The following is a 19365-nucleotide window of genomic DNA, read 5'->3' as shown; positions in this document are numbered from 1 at the left end:
AATAAATAAATACAAAAAAGAAATTACATTGTAAACCAGCAAAGTCAGGTATCAGTTTCTATAGTACCGAAGTCAATAACTATGTACCTGATTTGGTAGTGTCTGAATTCTTTGTGCATTCCATTTAAAAGGCATATTAGGATTGTAAGTTGCTTCGACCAATACTCTATCACCAACTTGAGGGGTTTTCCCTTTAACAGCACTGGGGGGGAAAAGGTGAATATAAACACAAAAATGAAAAGGTGAATATAAACACAAAAATGATTTATATACCATTGAATAGATCTTCCCACACAAAAAAGGTTTATATACTTTGTTTTCCTTCTTTTCTTTAGGAGACAGGGTCTCTTTTACGGAGCTTTGGAATGCCTAGAACTCACTATGTATATCAGGCTGGCTTCGCAGAGATCTGATTCTGCCTTTCGAGGCTATAGTGATTTTAAAGTACATTACAACTAAAATGGAAGCCTGGAAAGTACATTCATGTTTGTTATTTATCTTTTAAAGATGTTTAAAATTTATGTAATTGTATAAATGTTTTGCCTGCACATAAAAATGTAGACCACATGAGTTGGCAGGGCCCACAGAGCTCAGAAGAGGGTGTCTGATCGCTGGAACTAGAATTACAGGTGGTTGGGAACCACAATGCAGGTGATGGAAACCAGACATGGGGCTTCTGTAAGAATAACAAGTGCTTTAAACTACTCAGTCCTTAAAGATTTCTTTTTAACTATCTGTTATGGGTGTGCTGTGGTTGTGCTTAGATGAATTGGTACCCGAGAAGTCAGAGGTATCAAATCCCCCTGGACCTGGAGTTACAGGCAGCTGTGAGGCACTGACATGGATGCCGTCTTGTGCAGGATTGTGGTATGCTCTTAACGCAGAGCCACCTCTCCAATCCTAGACTCTTCTTTAAACTGATTACATTTCACCTTTCGCTATATGGAAACAAGGAGGTTTCAAGTACAGGAACAATGTGCCCTTCTGTTTTCTCAATGCTCCTCCATGCACAAATCTGTCACTATAATAGCCTAAGCGGAAGATTTTAGAGAAGATGGAAAAAAGGAGGTGCAACAACACAAAAATCTTGAGCAATAATTAGTTTCCCTAACATAGCACTTACTTCTAAGGAAGTTTATTAAAATCACCTCAGCTAAGTGGGCAACAGCCCTTACTGGGCAAGCATCAGAACCTGAGTTCAGACAGTAGAATCCACATGAGAAGTCAGGCGTGGTTCCTTCCACACACCTGTAGCCACAGTATTGTCAAGAGTGGAGACAAAGAATTACTGGGTTTTGCTGACTACTAGCCTAGCTCCAGGTTCAGTGATAAACCCTGTTTCAAAAGAGTGAGTCAGTCCCAGCACTCAGGAAGCAGAGGCAGGCAGATCTCTGTGAGTTTGAAATCAGCCTGCTCTACAGAACAAGTTCCAGGACAGGACAGGCTCCAAAGCTACACAGAGAAACTGTCTTCAAAACAAAACAAAGAACATTAAAAACTTGATACAATTAATTGGGGGGGATCAATTAAAAATAAATGTTTGATGGACAGGGTGGTGCACACACCTTTAATCCTAGCACTCAGAAGACAGAGGAAGGTAGATATCTAAGAGTTCAAGGCCAGCCTGGTCTACCAGCAAGTTCTAGGTCCACCAAGTCTACACAGTATAACCCTGTATCAAAAAACCAATCAAAGCGGGCGGTGGTGGCACATGCCTTTAATCCCAGCACTCGGGAGGCAGAGCCAGGCGGATCTCTGTGAGTTCGAGGCCAGCCTGGGCTACCAAGTGAGTTCCAGGAAATGGCGCAAAGCTTCACAGAGAAACCCTGTCTCGAAAAAGCAAAAACAAAAACAAAAACAAAAACAAAAACCAATCAAACAAAACAACCACACAAAAAAAAAAATCTTAATGTTCTTTGGCCAGACGTGGTGGAAAACATCTTTAATCTCAAGCCTCAGGATGAAGAGGTAGATGGATCTCTGAGTTCACTGTGAGCCCAATCATACAGTGAATTCCAAGCCAGCTAGGGCTACACAATGAGATCCTATCTCGAAACAACCACCGCCCTAATTTTTAGGGGTAGAGGAGACAACTCATTGGTAAAGTGCTTTCTGTACAAGGATGAAGCCTCAAGTCTGGATCCCAAGAATCCACATGGAGACTAGGCATGGTGGCACACACCCATAACCACAGAATTGGGAGGGCAGTGACAGATAGATCCCAGGGGCTTGAAGGCCATCCAGTCTAGCAGAGATGGTGAATTCCAAGTGAAGTGAAATACCTTGTAGTAAAATAAAGATATGATGGAGAACAATAAATAATAACAAAGCCGGGGCTGGAGAGATGGCTCAGCAGTTAAGAGCCATCTTCCAGAGGACACAGGTTCAATTCCCAGCACCCACATGGCAGCTCACAACTGTCTGTAACTCCAGTTTTAGGTTAACTGACACCTTTATACCAACGCACATAAAATAAATTTAAACAAATTATATATAAAAAAGAACAACAAGGGCTGGAGAGAAGGCTCAGAGGTTAAGATCATTGGCTATTCTTCCAGAGGCCCTGAGTTCAATTCCCAGCAACAACATGTTGGCTCACAACCATCTGTAATGAGATCTGGTGCACTCTTCTGGCCTTCAGGGATACATGCAGACAGAGCACTGTATATATAATAAATCTTAAAAAACAACAACAACAACAACAAAGCCAACCTCTGGCCTACACAACAAATACATGCTCAGGTGAATATATCTTTCCTTCAAAGTACGAATATGCTTATGCACAAATATACACACACATACAATTGAGAAAATAATTTTAGTCAGTATTAAATATGTAAAAAATGGAATAATATTAGATTTTAAAAGGCTATTTCACACTCCACCTTATTTTACTTATTTGTTTGTTTAGAGGCAAAGGTCTTTCTACAAAATCCCTGCTGTTCTGGAACTCACTATGTAGAACAGACTGGCCTGGAAGTCACAGAGATTTGCCTGCCTCTGCCATTCAAGTGCTGAGATTTAAGGTGTGTGCTACCACACCTGCCTCAATCTCTAATTTTATTCTGAGTCTGGACATGAATGTTACTAGAACTGCCACCTAACTGACAACACATTTATAAAGAATTAAAAAGGGATCAATGAGCACTAACTCCCAAGCTTGAGGACTGAATCTGATCCCTGGAACCCACATGACAGGAGAGAACCAACTCCCACCTCTCACCTCCACAAGTGTGTAACCCCACCACCCCCAGACATACATAAATAAATGTAAGTTTATTTTAAAAAGGCGTAAGTTGGCACATGCCTTTAATCCCGGCACTCGGGAGGCAGAGCCAGGCAAATCTTTGTGAGTTCAAGGCCAGCCTGGTCTACAAAGTGAGATCCAGGACAGGCTCCAAAGCTACACAGAGAAACTCTGTCTCGAAAAAACCAAAAACCAAAAAAAAAACCAAAAAACAAAAACCTATAATTTTTTTCCATGATTGAGAAAGTGTTACTACATGTCTGATGAAGCTTTTACCCAAGCTGAAAGAATACATCTTCATCCACAAATCCAAATGTATCATGTAGCTTTGTAACCACTCCTGTGAAAACACGCTGCTTCTGAGGTTGAGTTTGCTGCTGACTGGACCTTGGTGTTGGATATGATACAGTGATCTGTGCCGCAGGTTGAGGAGTAGACAGGCTAAGGCTTGTGGGCAATGCAACAGCTGGCTATTGAACAAAAGCAACATCACATTAAGACTAGTAATTGTCTAAAATACACAGTAAAAATGACTGTAAACTCATGAATTGTACTAGTCAAGAAATAGCTCCATTCCCAAAACAAACTGGAAAAGAAAAGGAAAAAAAAAAATACTAGGCATGTTGCTTATTGCTTATAGTCTGAAGAGCTGGAATCAGGAAGCTACTCCAGCTCACTGACCAGACAGTCTAGCCCGCAGTGTGAGTTCCAAGGCAGTGAGAGATACTGTCTCAAACAAAATAAAAGAATAGGTGACACCCAAGGTTGTCACCTGCTCACCTCAAACACGTACAAGTATATGTATGCATGTATATGTGTGTGCACACACATTTACACACACACACACATCCCCAACTCCATGTATGGAGGATCATAGTCATAATCCCAGCATATAGGAAGCTGAGGCATGAGGCTCAACTGTTGTAGAATACTATTTTAAGATGTGTTACATTTGTATATGCTGTGGAACATTTGTTTAATGATACAAAGATGTGCTGCATTCTTTTATGTTGCATTTGTTTAACTCTGTGAAGCTATGGTACTTTGCCTGTCTGGAACACCTGATGGTCTAATAAATAGCTGGGCAGAAAAAGAAATAGGTGGGACTGGCAGGCAGAGAATAAATGAGAGGAAGAAGAAGTCAAGGAGCAGAGAAGCAGAAGGAGAGGAGGACACCAAGGGCCAGCCACAAAGAAAAAAGTAAAGAAAAATATACAGAAATAGAGAAAGATAAAAGCCCAGAGGCAAAAGGTAGAAGGGATAATTTAAGAAAAGCTGGCAAGAAACAAGCCAAGCTAAGGCCAGACATTTATAAGAAAGAATAAGCCTCCATGTGATTTATTTGGGAGCTGGGCAGTGGGCCTCCAAAGAGTAAAAAAAAAAAAAAACCACTCAATTGCCATAGGCTTAAACAGGGGCAACTACTATAATATCCTAACTAAAAAGACCAAGCAACCAACCAATGCTTCTGTTAAAGACTTAGCAAAGTGTTGGGGATGTCTTTCTGTATGCTGTGAATGTGTTGCTCTGATTGATTGATAAATAAAACACTGATTGGCAGGTAGCCAGGCAAGAAGTATAGTATAGGCAGGATAAGAGAGAGGAGAATTCCAGGAAGTGGAAGGCTGAGTCAGGAGATGCTGCCAGCCGCCACCATGAGAAGCAAGATGTAAAGTACCGGTAAGCCACAAGCCACGTGGCAACTTATAGATTAATAGAAATGGGTTAATTTAAGATATAAGAACTAGATAGCAAGAAGCCTGCCACAGCCATACAGTTTATAAGTAATATAAGTCTCTGTGTGTTTACTTGGGTCCAAGCAGCTGCAGGACTGGCAGGTTAAGAGAAATTTGTCCTGACCACGGGCCAGGTAGAACACAGGAAAACTTCAGCTACAGCAAAGTCATAAATATAGTAAAAGAACTCAGCATTTCTTTAATTTGAACAAAGTTACCATCTCAGGAAATGTCTTTAACTTCCCAGCATGTCAATGCTTTCAGGCACAGTCTGGGAGAAATTTGTTCTAATGAGAGAAACTCCTATAGCTTTCCAGTTAATTGGAGAGGTTTTGTTTTGTTTCAGACAGTTTCTCTGTATAACTGCCCTGGATGTCCTGGAACTCACTTTGTAGACCAGATTGGCCCTGAATTCACAGAGATTCACCTGCCTCTGCCCCCCAGCTGCTGAGATTAAAAGCATGCACCACCACCACCTGGCTTAATTGGAGAGTTCTGTTAGGGATTGAAAATACAAGATAGGAGTCAGAGATAGGGCTCAACAGACTTGTTACCAAACTTGATGACCTGAGTTCAAGCCATAGAACCTGCAAATCATCCTCTGATCTCGACTTGCATCCAAACACACAACACCACATACTTAAGAAGTAAATAACTTTTTTTTTTTAAGAAAATGAATTAAGATATTTATCCATTTTAGATCTTCTTCTGTGGTGTATGTTCAAATATGTGTGTGTGAGTCCCGAGGATCAAACCAGGCCTCATACACACTGAGCGAGTACCCCAGAGCTAATTTGGCTTTTGTATGTTTGATTTATAAACACAGGACCTTACTATGTAGTCCAAATTGCTCATCTAAGCTGGGATCCCTTGCCTGGGGGCCAGGACTATAGGTGTGTATCACCAAGCTAGAACCAATTCTAATTCTTTATGTAAGGAAGAAAACTGAAGTGTTATTGGTGGGGTTTTCCTGTTTGTTTGTTTTAAATAGGCTCAGGCTAGCCTGAAACTCACTATAAGGACTAGGGTGACCTTAAACTCAGAGACCTACCTGTCTCCCTAATGCTGGGATTGAAAGCATACACCTACATTTTAAGAGTTTTATTTTTTATTTATGTGAATGAGTGTGTATCTGTATGTGCGCATGTGGTGCTGTCCACTCTCTAGTCCGACGTTGGTTTAAAAAAAAAAAAGAGTCTGAGGATGTAACTTAGCTGCTAGAATGCTTGCCAAACATGTGTGATGGAGGGAATACGGTGTGTGTGTGTGTGCATGTGTGCTTGTGTGTGTGTTGTGTATATATCATGTATATGAGAATGTGCTGGTGTGCACATACACGTATAAACATGGAGGCCTGAATAAGACATGAAATATATTTCTATGTGTTCTCCACTTCATTGACACAAATTTCCAGCACTTTATAAATACAGTGGAACATGCCTGTAATCCTAGCACCAGGGAGTTGGGAAGCAGGAAGACAAGAAATTCAAGGTCATCCTTGGCTACATAGCCAGTTGAGGCTAGCCTGGAATACAAGAGACTTATCTCCAGAACACAAAACAAAGTGACATATTCACAACTTAAAACTGCACAAGGAGCCAGGCGGTGGTGGTGCTCGCCTTTAATCCCAACACTCAGGAGGCAGAGCCAGGCAGATCTCTGAGATCGAGGCCAGCCTGGTCTACAGAGCAAGATCCAGGACAGGCACCAAAACTGCAGAGAAACCCTGTTGGGGGGAGGGGGGGCTGCACAAGGAATTACAAGGTAAAAAGCTTCTATGCTATCCAAGCAGCTTCAGATACCCAGTTTCCTACCGAAGAAGCTACCTCCTACTGGCTATTACTTGGAGTTTTATCTACATCTGTACATAAAAACAAAACATATTTTACTCCTTCCTTTAAAATAGTTGGAAGCATATAATACACAATACACTATTCTCAACACAAAACACACTGGCACACTTTGCATCTTTATCTAACAATAAATAAATATCGCAATGTTATCACATAAATCCACAAGTATCTTTAAACTCCTATTGGAAACCTACAACAGAAATAAAACAACTCAGACGCTCAAAAGAAATAAATTAACACCAAACTAACCTGTGTTAAAATGGTCTGCTGGGGTTGCTGTAACTGAAAGAAAAAAACAAACAAGATCAGTCAAGATTGCTCTTTCAAATATGATTTATAGTGGTATTCTTGTTTTTCAAAATTTTATCTTTAAAAACATATATATTATTTTGTCTTCTGTGGATGGGTGTTTTGCCTAAGATGTATAACTGTGTACCAAGAGCATGCCTTGTGGAGGCAGAGGCCAAAAGAGGGAACGAGATCTCCAGGAGTTGGAGTTCCAGGTGTTTGTGATCCACTGGACATGGGTACTGGGAATCTAACCGTGGAACTAGAGTTACACAGTTATGAGCCATCATATGGGTGCTGAGAATTGAACCCAGAGCCTCTGGAGGACTCAGCAAGTGCTATTAAACACTAAGGTATCCTTTCAGACCCCAAATCTTGGTTTTACACATTAGCTTATTTATTAAAACAATGTGAAAAACAATACATAACTAATTATAAGGTTACTGACAACTATTTCAAACTACACATCTGATATTTCTAAGTAACTCGTTCAAAACCTAAATATTAAACCACATTAATAAAAATAAAGAAGTTGGGACCCACTGTGATGGTACATATCTTTAATCCCAGCACTTGGGAGGCAAAAGTAAGCAGATCTCTATGATTCCAAGATAGCCTGGTCTCCGTAAGAGTCCCAGGTCTTGGGTACACAGTGTGAATCCGTCTCAAAATACAATTATATTAAGTCAAATTTTTAAAAGCTGATTTGTCTGGGGTGTGGGAGAAATGGTATGTTGGGTTTCATGTGGATTTATCTGTTCCCTATCCCACCGAAGGATTAAAAATCACAGGTAAGGTAGACAGTGAGAAGGAATTTAAAGGATATCACTTTAATGTGGAAGAACAGGGAAATTGCTGTTTTTAAATCAGTTTTTAACAAAAAATTTACACTAACCTGTTGTTGCACACTATACAAGGCCTGCTGAGGTTGTGAATATTGCTGAAAAAAGATTATTAAAGGAAAAACAAGGTTAAGCTTATTCATTTTCAAAGTAATGTACATACAGATAAAAACTACATCGAAATTTTCTAAACCAGTGATACTTCATCTAAAATTAACAAAATGGTGGTTACTTATACTCTGAGAGCCATTGAAGCCAGAATTTTTCATAAAATAGTTAAAGTACATATAAACAACTCAGAAACATTAAGAATTTAAGATTCCGATGGGCAGTGGTAGTGCACGCCTTTAATCTCAGCATTGGGAAGCAAAGGCCAGCCTGGTCTCCAGAGTGAGTTATAGGACGGCCAAGGCTACACAGAGAAATCCTATCTTGAAAAAATAAACAAAGAATTTAAGATTTTTGACTACACAACTACACTCTTTGCTGAGCATAGAAACAACTCTGTTTTGTTTGACTTCAGATAGAGTCCTGCTATGCACTCCAGTAAGGCCTCAAACTCAATATTCTCCATCTCTCCTTCCCCAAGTGCTGAGATGATAGTTACGTGCCACCAAGAAAAGCCTCAGTCTAACTCTTGCTGTCTCACTTTGTAGACCAGGCTGGCCTTTGCCTCCCTAGTGCTGGGAATAAAGATGTGTGCCACCACTGCCCAGCTACAGTATAATTTTTAACACTGGGAAGAAACTTCCTGTGTGTGTAGTTTTGTTTTTTTGGTTTTTTTTGGTTTTTCGAGACAGGGTTTCTTTGGTAGCCCTGGCTGTCCTGGAACTTGTTCTATAGACCAGGCTGGCCTTGAACTCACAGAGATCTGCCTGGCTCTGCCTCCCAATTGCTGGGACTAAAGGTATGTGCTACACATTTTTTTTTAATCTATAGTCTCCATTGTTTTAAACACAGAGGTCAACTGGGTGGTGGTGGCGCATGCTTTTAATCCCAGCACTGGGGAGGCAGAGCCAGGTGGATCTCTGTGAGTTCGAGGCCAGCCTGGTCTACAGAGCGAGATCCAGGACAGGCACCAAAATTACACAAAGAAACCCTGTCTCAAAAAACAAAACAAGCCGGGCGGTGGTGGCGCACGCCTTTAATCCCAGCACTCGGGAGGCAGAGCCAGGCGGATCTCTGTGAGTTCGAGGCCAGCCTGGGCTACCAAGTGAGTTCCAGGAAAGGCGCAAAGCTACACAGAGAAACCCTGTCTCGAAAAACCAAAAAAAAACAAAACAAAACAAAAAAAACACAAAAGAAACAAAAAAAAAAAACTTGAGATGCTAAGTAGGAGATTCAATGAGTTCAAGGCCAACATGAACAATGAAGACAGCTTGTGGCAAAAACAAAAGAAAGGAACAAATGAAAGAGAAAACAAAGGACTATCATTTTTATCACCTCATTCATCTCATTAAAACTCACCTGCTGTAATGCAGCTGCAGCAGCTGCAGCTTGCTGCTGCAATGCTGCAGTTTGTGTTAACTGATAGTTTGCTGGCGTTTGTGTGGTAAGGCCTGCTGCCGCCAATGCAGTCTGCTGGGTATAAATGGTAGGAGATGCTCCCAGAAGTGATGGCTGTTGAACACCTAGTGCAGCTGAAGTGAGATGAGAAGAGAGAAGAAGGATCAGACTACTTGGTCCCTTTGCAGCAATCTCCCACGGCAAATATAGGGAAAACTGGCTCTACTGACCTACCCTGCAGTAACACAACCAACTTCACCTAGACCCAGACTCAAATCAAAAGTATTCTTTCAGAGCTGGATGTGGTGACATACACCTTTAATCCCAGGACTAGAAGGCGGGTGGGTGGGGTGTACAGATGCAGGAAGATCTCTGTCAATTTGAAACCACCTTGGTCTGTATAATCAATTCCAGGACAGTAAGGGTTACACAGACAAACCTAGTCTCAAAAAACAAACAAACAAACAAGCAAATAGCATTTTCAACTAGGTATGGTAATACATGGCTAAAATCCCTGCATATAGGAGGTGGAGGCAGGAGGACCAAGAGTTTAAGGCTAGCCTAAACCACATAAGATGATGCAGGGCAGACTGGGCTACAGCACACCTTCTCTTAAAAGCAAAACAACAACAACAACAAAAAGAAAAAAGAAAAAAAGAAAAGATCTTATTGTTTATTTATTTTAATCTTGTTTTGCCGACCTACAATTTCCTCTGGGGCAGGAAACTAGCTCAGTGACAGATCCCCTGCTTGGTGAATAGAAAGTCCTTAGACTGATCTTCAACATTGCTAAAGCACAAAGTGACAATGTACTGGGTTTTGTTTTTGTTTGTTTGTTTGGTTGGTTGGTTGGCTTTTTGAGAATGTACTATTTTATCTACAAGCAGATGAGACAAGGACAGCTAGCTGCTAGGAGGAATTATCCCTGACAGTTTTCCACTGGAAAAGATTGGCAGTGCACTTCTTATCCATATTCAAGACTACGAAGCTGGTGGGGAATGGCTGAAGAGATGCCTCAGTAGTTAAGAACATTGCTGATCTTTAGAGGACCTAGGTTTGGTTTGGGGCACCCAGAGAATAGCTCATGATGCCCTCTTCTGACTTCTGAAGATACCAGGCATATAAGTGGCACATGTACACAGATACAGGCCGTACTCATACATTTGCTGTTCTTCCAGGAAGACCAGTATTAGGTTCCCAGCACTCACACTGGGTGGCTCACAACTGTCTAACTACTCCAGCTCTAAGGGATCTGACATCGTCTTCTGGCCTTCACAGGCATGCACACGTGGCATTCACTGACACATACACACAAACAGAATCTTAAGAAGAAAAAAAAGAAGGGTGTGGGAGTATATACACCTAGAACTCCAGCCCTTGGGAGATGGAGGCAGGAGTTAAAGGCAATCCTTGGTTACAAAAGGAGTACCAGGCTAACCTACACACACACACACACCCATAGATTTTGAAAATTAGTTTCATGCTGAGTGTGGTGGTACAAGCCTTTAATCTCAGTTCTTTTTTTTTTTTTGTTTTTTTTTTGGTTTTTTCGAGACAGGGTTTCTCTGTGTATCTTTGCGCCTTTCCTGGAACTCCCTCTGTAGACCAGGCTGGCCTCGAACTCACAGAGATCCGCCTGGCTCTGCCTCCCGAGTGCTGGGATTAAAGGCGTGCGCCACCACCGCCCAGCTAATCTCAGTTCTTGAGAAGCACTTGGGAGTCAGAAGCAGGTAGATCTCTGTGAGTCCAAGCCCAGCCTGGTCTACAGAGTGAGTTCCGAGCTCAGGCTGTATAGTGTGGCTGTATCACAGGCTAGTAAGATGGGTAAGGAGTAATGGTGCTTGCCATGAACGCTTCATCAATGACCCAATGTGGAATGAGAGAACTAATTCCATAAAGTTGTCCTCCAAGTGACTCACACACACACAAACACTCTCTCTCACACACAACATAATTCCCAAAACAGCCAAAACCAAAAACCATAATTGGTCTTTAAAAAAAAAAGAAAAAAATGATATGTGAATTCTTACTATTAAGTCACCTCACATCCCCACTATTATTAAAAAAAAAAAAAAAAAAAAAAAAAAAAAAAAAATAGGGCCAGCAAGATGGCTGAGTGGGTAAAGGGACCTGCTGCTGAGCCTGACACCAGAGTTTAAACCCCAGTGTCCACATGGTACAAGGAGAAAACTCACTCCCTCGAGTTGTCTTCTGACCCCCCTATCAAAGTGGTGGCATGCTTGCATACTCCCACACACATAATAAATACACTTTAAAGAAAGAAAGAAAGCTTTTTAAGGAGTGGTGGGGTCTGGGGATGAGACTGGGCTGACAGAAGGCCTCCTTAGGTCTGCTTAGCACATCCAAAGCCCTGGGTGTGACCCCTAGCAACAGCACAAACAGGTGCAGTGGTGCACACATGTAAGGACAGCACTAGGAATAGAGGCCAGAAAACTGAAGCTCAATGTCACCTTTAGCTACATAGCAAATTCAAGTTTAGCTCTGGTCTCAAAACACAAAACCAAATACATGTATAGATAGGTATGTGGGGGTTGTGGTACAGCTGGAACACGTGGCAAAGTTGAGACAGAAAAATCAGGAGGAGTTCAAGGCCAGCCTGGAGATCTTGTCTAAAAACACTAGAGAGGAAACTGGCAAAACTGCTGTCCTGGTTGGCTGTTTTTGTCAACTTGAAGGACCCACAATTGTGGTGGTTTGAATAAAAATGGCCCCCATAGGCTCATGGGGGTGGCATTATTTGAAAGGATTAGGACTAGGTGGCCTTGTTGCAGGAAGTGTGTCACTGGGGATGGGCTTGAGTTTCAGAAGCACAGGCCAGGCCCAGTGGCTCAATCTCTCTTCCTGCTGCCTGCGGATCCAGATGAAGAACTCTCAGCTCCTTCTCCAGCACCATGTCTGCCTGCATTCCAACAGGCTTCCCACCATGATGACATGACTACAGACTAAACCTCTGAACTATAAAGCCTGTCCCAATTAAATGTTTTCCTTTATAAGAGCTGCCATGGTCATTGTGTCTCTTCACAGTAAAAGGAATGCTAACTAAGACAACAACTGAGAAAAATTCTTCTAACATTAGCCTGTGGGACAATATACTCAAGCCTGTGGGACAATTCTTAGTGACTGATGTGGAGGGCCCAGTCTACTGTGGCCCACCCTGAGCAGGTGGTCCTAGATGCTATATAAAAGCTGACTGAGCTAGCTATAAGGAGCAACCAGTAACAACAATCCTCCATGGTTTCTGCCTCCAGGTTCCTACCTTGAGATACTGCCCTGACTTTTCTGAGAGTTGTAAGATGAAATCAACCCTTTCCTCCCCTTTCGGTCAGTGTTTTATAACAGCAATAACCCTAAAGTAGAACAATGTGTTTGTGGTTCAAGTTGACAAGCTGTCAATTGTCCTGGCTCTTTTCTTTTTTCCTTGTCAACTTGACTAGAGTTATCTAAGGAGCCACAATTGAGAACACTGCTCCATGACGGGCCTATAGACAAGTCTGTGAAGCATTAGTTCCTGCTCTAGGTTCCTGACTTGAGTTCCTGCCTGCGAGTTGTTAGATGAAATAAATTCTCCCCACAACAAGTTGTTTTTGATTGGTCTTTTACCAAAGCAACAGAAATCTTACTAAGACAACCACCCAGTGGATAAGGGTGGCTGCTTCCAATCCTGAAACATGGGTTTGAACCTTGGAGTCCACATGGTAGGTATAGAACCACCTCATCTGCTGCAGACTGTCCTTTGACCTGCACATACCCACCATACACATACACAAAAATACATGCGTGTTTAAAAGAACAACACAACACAAAAACTGAAGATTCTGATCAAGCTTGCCTAGCATTGACAAAGCCATCGAGCAGGTGGGAGATGGGGGTGGGGGAATACAAAACAAAAGACCCACAGTAAATAACAAATGGCTTTTTATCTAGTTAGTTTTGGTTTTATGCCTCTGGAAAATGGCTTTTTTTTTTTTAACTTTACTTTAAAACTGTAAGCATCCCTTTATGATGCTTACAGCTACTTATTTCTTTAGCCTATTAGTTATTAGATTTTCAATTGTTTGTTTTTGGTTTGTTTTGGTCAAGATGGGGTCTCACTATGCATCCCTGCTTGTCCTAGAACTTGCTATATAGACCACGATGCCCAGACACTCATAGAAACCCACCTGTCTCTGTCTCCTAAATGTTCTAGGATTAAAAGAATGCACCACCAAGACCAGCTCTATATTGTTTTAAAAGACAAGACCACTTGTGGTCAGGGGTGACTTGAACTTCTGATTCTCCTGCCTCTACCTCACAAGTGCTTCATTCAGGAATGCAGCAGCACACCCTGTTTATGAGGTGCTAGAAATCAAACCCAAGGCTTTGTGGGTGCTGTGCGAGCACTTCACTGCCTAAGCCATGAATTCTAAGTCAATTAAGACCCTGGCAATTAATTAATTAATTAATTTTTGTTTTTTTCGTTTTTCGAGACAAGGTTTCTCTGTGTAGTTTTGGTGCCTGTCCTAGATCTCGCTCTGTAGACCAGGCTGGCCTCGAACTCAGAGATCCGCCTGGCTCTGCCTCCCAGTGCTGGAATTAAAGGCGTGTGCTGCCACCGCCCGGCTGCAATTAAGTTATTATAGTCAGTATTTCTGCATCAAATTCAAACAAGTGAAAACCGTAAGTGAACTAGCAACATGACTCAGTGGGTAAATGCACTTGCCATGCAAGTCTGACAACCTGGATTCAATGCCCAGAACCCATCATGGAAGAAAAGAACCAACTTCCAAAAGCTGTCCTCTAACCACACACACGCACACACCTGTACTCACATATATTACACACACCAACAATGATAAATAAGTGAGAAGGCTCCTTGGGTAAATGTGCTTGTCACCAAGGCTGACAACCTGTCGTACATGATGGAAAGAAACAACTTCCACAACTTCTCTTGACTTCCAAATGTGCAGTATTTCCCCCCAAAACTCTCACCCCAGAGAGACACACACAAATGTAATTTTTAAAAATACAAATTATTTGAGGGGGTGGGGGAATGTTGAGACAAGGTGTCTCTACGCAGTCTTGGTTGTCATGGAACTCACTGTTTGGATCTGAAAACTAAAAGAGATCCACCTGACTCTGCCTCCTGAGTGCTAGAATTAAAGGCATACACCACAATGCCCAGCTAAATAAATAAATAAACAATTTTTAAGAGAAAGTTATATAAAACATTTTATAAATTATGTCATTTAGATATATTTAAAAATGTATGTATTTTTTGTTTTTGCTGCTGTTGTTAAGTTTGGCTTTTTGTCTTTTGGAAGGTTTGTTTTTGTTTTGTTTTGTTTTGTTGAGGCATGGTTCACCACGCCTGGCCAAAAACATGTCTTAAAACTGAAAACATCCTAAATAAAATTTATTCCATTTGAACCTCAGATAGATTAAATCCCTAGCACCACAAAGAAGGGAGGGAGGGGCCGGAGCGATGGCTCAGAGGTTTAAGAGCACTGGCTGTTCTTCCAGAGGTCCTGAGTTCTAATCCCAGCACCCACATGGTGGTTCACAACTGTCTTCCAGGGAATCATATGTCCTCACAAAGACATACATGTGGGTACATAAAACACAAATAAATTAATTTAAAAAAAGGAAGGAGGGCAGAAGGGAGGGAGGGAGGATCATTCTAATAAATTAATGTTCTATAACATATAATTAAATCAATTTTAATTATTGGCATGGTAGTGCACACCTTTAGTTTCAGAGGCAGGCAGATTTCTGTGTATTCAAGGCCAGCCTAGTCTACAGGGCAAGTTCCAGGACAGCCAGAACTATACAGAGAAACCCTGTCTCAAAAAACCGGAAGAAAAAAAAAAAGAAAAGAAAACTTAAGATATCTGAACACTGTAGCCAGGTGTGGTGGCCCATGCCTGAAGGATTCCTACTAATGGAAACCCTGTATCAAATGCAAAACAAACATGATAAGTGCAGTACAGGACAAAGAACCAGAACACAAGTATAAAGATAATATGACAAAGCCCATCAGTATTCTAGCCTTAATTTAAAAACACTTAAGATACAAAGACCAAAAAAAAGGCTAAACTGCTGAATAAATAGGTTTTCTTGTTGTTGTTTTAATTTCCAAAAGTATCTTAAAAGATAAAGGATACAACATATTGAAACATTTTGCCGTCCCATGCATTAACTTAAATCACAACTGAACAGCCCCTACACACACACACACACACACACACACACACACACACACACACACACACACACACTCACGTTCACAGTGTAAGTGGTTCAGTTGCCTGACCTGGTTGTGATACCGCAGTGGCTGTAAACTGAGTAGCCCATGGTGGATTCTTCTGTCCTCCAAACTGAGCCATGATGTAAGGAGGTTAAACCTTCACGTGTTTCTCTTCTATAGCAGATATCTATGAAGAAAGGATTCATGTTTCAAAGTTCAACCAAAATTACAAACGCCACAAAAGGCTATTTTAGAGAAACAGTTGATATATTAAAGACATGCTCCGAAGCAGACCTGGAAATAGAATGTGTGCAAACTAAACCTTTAAAATAAAACAAGCCGGGCGGTGGTGGCGCACGCCTTTAATCCCAGCACTCGGGAGGCAGAGCCAGGAGGATCTCTGTGAGTTCGAGGCCAGCCTGGTCTACAGAGTGAGATCCAGGAAAGGCGCAAAACTACACAGAGAAACCTTGTCTCGAAAAACCAAAAAAAAATAAAAAAAATAAAACAAAACACACTATCAACAACATCACTAGGCATACCCTATTTAAAAGGTATCCTTAGGGGTAGATTTAAAGGAATGTCTTTCAGGAGACTACAGTGACATTTTCAGAAAAGGCCTTGGTGGTCCACGCCTTTAATCCCAGCACTCAGGAGGCAGAGGCAGGAGGATCTCTGTGAACTCCAGGCCAAGCCTGGTTTATACGGAGTTACAGCTAGGACTAGACAGTGAGGCTCTGTACATAAACAACCGAAGTGGGCAACGTGATGGACCCACAGGGCCGAGCCTGAGTGCTCGGGGCACGGCTGAGGTCAGGCAGTGGTTAAATCAGTAACGGAAACTGCGTCCAGACACCCCCTCCCCCATAAGGGCAAAGACATCTTTGAATACCATGCTAATAACGAACATTACTTGAAGGGCTTGGGAAGTCACCACGGCCTTTGTCACCCCAGTCTCCACTCCGGCGAGGGGAAAGGCAGTGGAGAGAACGCACGGCTCCAAAAAAGAGCCACTGCGAAGACCCCCTCCCCCCAAAGTCAAAGAGAAAAAGGATGGGCCCGGCATCCTCCGCGGCGGACCCGACGGGCCGGGCTGGGCCGTCCATCTTCCTCCCGCCCCGGCCTCCCGGGAGTGCCGGCCGCGGAAGATGGACCCCGGCGCCCCCGGCCACCGCCACGGCGCTCACCGGAGCCCGCGGGCGTCGCAGTCCCCGAGGCCCTTGGGCCGGTCTGAGGGGAGCCTCGAACCCGGAAAACACTCCCAGCGCCCGGGACCGGGCCTGGGACTCGGCACCGCGGCAGCGCCGGCCCAGGCCGAGGGCCCGCAGGCCGCCCCGGAGGGCCCGGGAGCCGCCCGCTGGGGACGGTGGCGGGGGCGGGGGGGGGAGAGGGCGCGCCGGCCCGCCGCGCGGGGCCTGCTCCGACCCGCACAAAAGGGACGCCGGCCGCCGCTCGCCGGCCCCCGCCGCGGCCGCCGGGGCCCGCCCGCGCCTCCCACCCCAGGCCCGGTCCCTACCCCCTGCGCCGGCCCCCGCGGCGGCCGCCGGACACCGGCAGCCGACTCGGCCCCCCCACCACCGCGCCGCGCCACAGCCCAGCCCGCGCGGACCAGACCTTCACCTGAGTCGGGGCCGGTCTAACACCGAAGCCATTTCAAACGCCGTCAAGCCCCGGCGCATGCGCCAACTTCTCCCTCGTCCTCCACGCCGCACCGCCTCCTCCTCCTCCTCCTCCCAGCTCGGGGAGGAACCGGCGGCGCCTGCCGAGGGACGTTCGGCCGGCGGGCCGGCCGGCGGGCGCGCGCGTGCGCGCGCTCCCCGAACCCCGCCCCCCCCCGCGTGCGCGCACCACCCCCACCCCCTTCCCGGCGTGCGCGTTCACGAGCACCCAGAGCCCGAACGCGCCCAGCCCGGGTTGGTTACCGTGGCTTCTTCGCTCAACAATGAGCTGGCTGTTCTGCGGCCACCGCGGCCGGCCGGGGGGAAAAGCGACACGGGGTCACGTGGGCCGGCCGCGGTGGCCGCCATCTTGTGGCTGTCCTTTTTCCACTCTCGGGCCATTTGCTTGGAAGAGCGAACGTGTCAGATCTTAATGGTTTGTTTTTTTTTTAAATGGAGACACAATTAACATTTTAAAAAAAAAATCAGTATTGGGAATATATGCTGGTACATTCGTATGCGTTGGGATCATCTTTTTGTACACTCACTCTGAAGATGTGTTTCTTCCGTCTTACCTCACCTGCCTAAGGCACCTTCTGATCGGTTTAATAAAGAGCTGAAGGGTCAATAGCTGAGTAGGCAGGACTTCTTTTTTTGTTGTTTGTTTGGTTTGTTTGTTTTGAGACAGGGTTTCTCTGTGTAGTTTTGGAGCCTGTCCTGGATCTCACTCTGTAGTCCAGGCTGGCCTTGAACTCACAGAGATCTGCCTGGCTCTGCCTCCCGAGTGCTGGGATTAAACATGAGTGCCACCACCGCCCAGCTAGGCAGGACTCCTAAGAGACCTATGAACTACTCGTCAGCCAGAGAGGAAGTTGGACATGGTACTGAGGAGTGGTAACAGGCCACGTGGCAGAATGTAGATTAATATCAACGGGTTGATTTAAGTTTTAAGAGCTAGTTGGAAACAACCGTAACCGATGACCAAGCTTACATTCTTAATAGAAAGTCTCCATGTCGAGGCTGGAGAGATGGCTCAGCAGTTAAGAGCACTGACTGCTCTTCCAGTGGACCTGGGTTCAATTCCCAGCATCCACATGGCAGCTCACAACTGTCTGTAACTCCTGACAACCTCACACAGACATACATACCAGTAAAACAACAATGCATGTTTAATAAAAAGTCTCTGTAATTATTAGCTGTCTGTCCAAAGAAAGACCTGTTTTTTATATGTATATAATATATATATACATATATATTATGTATATATATATATATATATTTTCCACATGTGGCCCTGACAGGATTCGAACTTCTGGGCTCAAGAAATCCTCCTGCCTCAGCCTCATAGTGCCGGTGACTTAAAGGAACAAACCACTGAGCCAGGCGGAATTTTTACAAATGTTTTTATTAGAAATTTTTTTCATTTCTAGAGGGCTTTTGCCTGCATGTATTCATGCGCACCAGGTGTGTGCTTGGAGGTCAGAAGAGGACGAAGGAGTCCCTGTAACTGTCATTAATGGTGGTTGTGAACCACCGCAGGGGTGCTTGGGATCTGTCCCAGGTCCTCTACAAGAGAGGCACGTGCTTTTAAGCACAGTGCCGTCTCTTTGGAACTAAGACTGGAAGTGTACAACTCGGTAGACTTTAGTATAGTGACAACATGCCATCATTACCCTGTTTGAGGAACGTTCTCGTCACCTCCTTCTAACAAAACAAAACACACAGCTATTAAGTCCCTCTCCAACTCTGCCCTGCACCTGCTGGTGACAACCGATCTTTCTCAATATGAATTAGCTTATGCTAGACATGTCACGTAAGGACAATCAGATGAGCCAAGCATGATGAAGAGGATCTGTCATCTTAACACTTGGGAGGTAGGGAGAACAGGAGTTCAAGGCCAGCCTACGCCATAAGACACCTTGTCTCTGTCAAGTGTCAAACCAGGGACAAATTGGCAGAGATGTCTATTTAACATATCAAAGCTGGATCTG

General features: G+C 43.9%; 1 protein-coding gene across 3 annotated transcripts in view; it reads right to left on the bottom strand.

The window, feature by feature from the left end:
- The window catches only part of Ccar1 (cell division cycle and apoptosis regulator 1), a 52027-nt gene extending 34514 nt beyond the window's left edge, over positions 1-17513 (bottom strand). Inside the window, exons 1-7 of one of the 3 annotated variants that reach the window (XM_052744858.1) lie at positions 17337-17513; positions 15783-15903; positions 9434-9606; positions 8020-8064; positions 7086-7118; positions 3524-3717; positions 88-202 (exon numbers count right to left, since the gene is read on the bottom strand). In XM_052744858.1, coding sequence (XP_052600818.1) covers positions 88-202; positions 3524-3717; positions 7086-7118; positions 8020-8064; positions 9434-9606; positions 15783-15855 — 633 coding nt within the window. In that variant the 5' untranslated portion in view covers positions 15856-15903; positions 17337-17513. Of the gene's footprint in view, positions 1-87; positions 203-3523; positions 3718-7085; positions 7119-8019; positions 8065-9433; positions 9607-15782; positions 15904-17330 lie in introns of all 3 variants that reach the window. The other 2 variants (XM_052744857.1, XM_052744856.1) reach the window with 2 other exon arrangements.
- Positions 17514-19365: the final 1852 nt, after the last annotated feature.

The sequence above is a fragment of the Peromyscus californicus genome, unplaced genomic scaffold (genome assembly GCF_007827085.1).
Source record: "Peromyscus californicus insignis strain IS unplaced genomic scaffold, ASM782708v3 Scaffold_19__1_contigs__length_69161282, whole genome shotgun sequence".
In the NCBI taxonomy this organism is placed as follows: domain Eukaryota; kingdom Metazoa; phylum Chordata; class Mammalia; order Rodentia; family Cricetidae; genus Peromyscus; species Peromyscus californicus.
The sequence above is the reverse complement of the archived record's forward strand: the minus strand, read 5'-3'. Positions and strand labels throughout refer to the sequence as shown.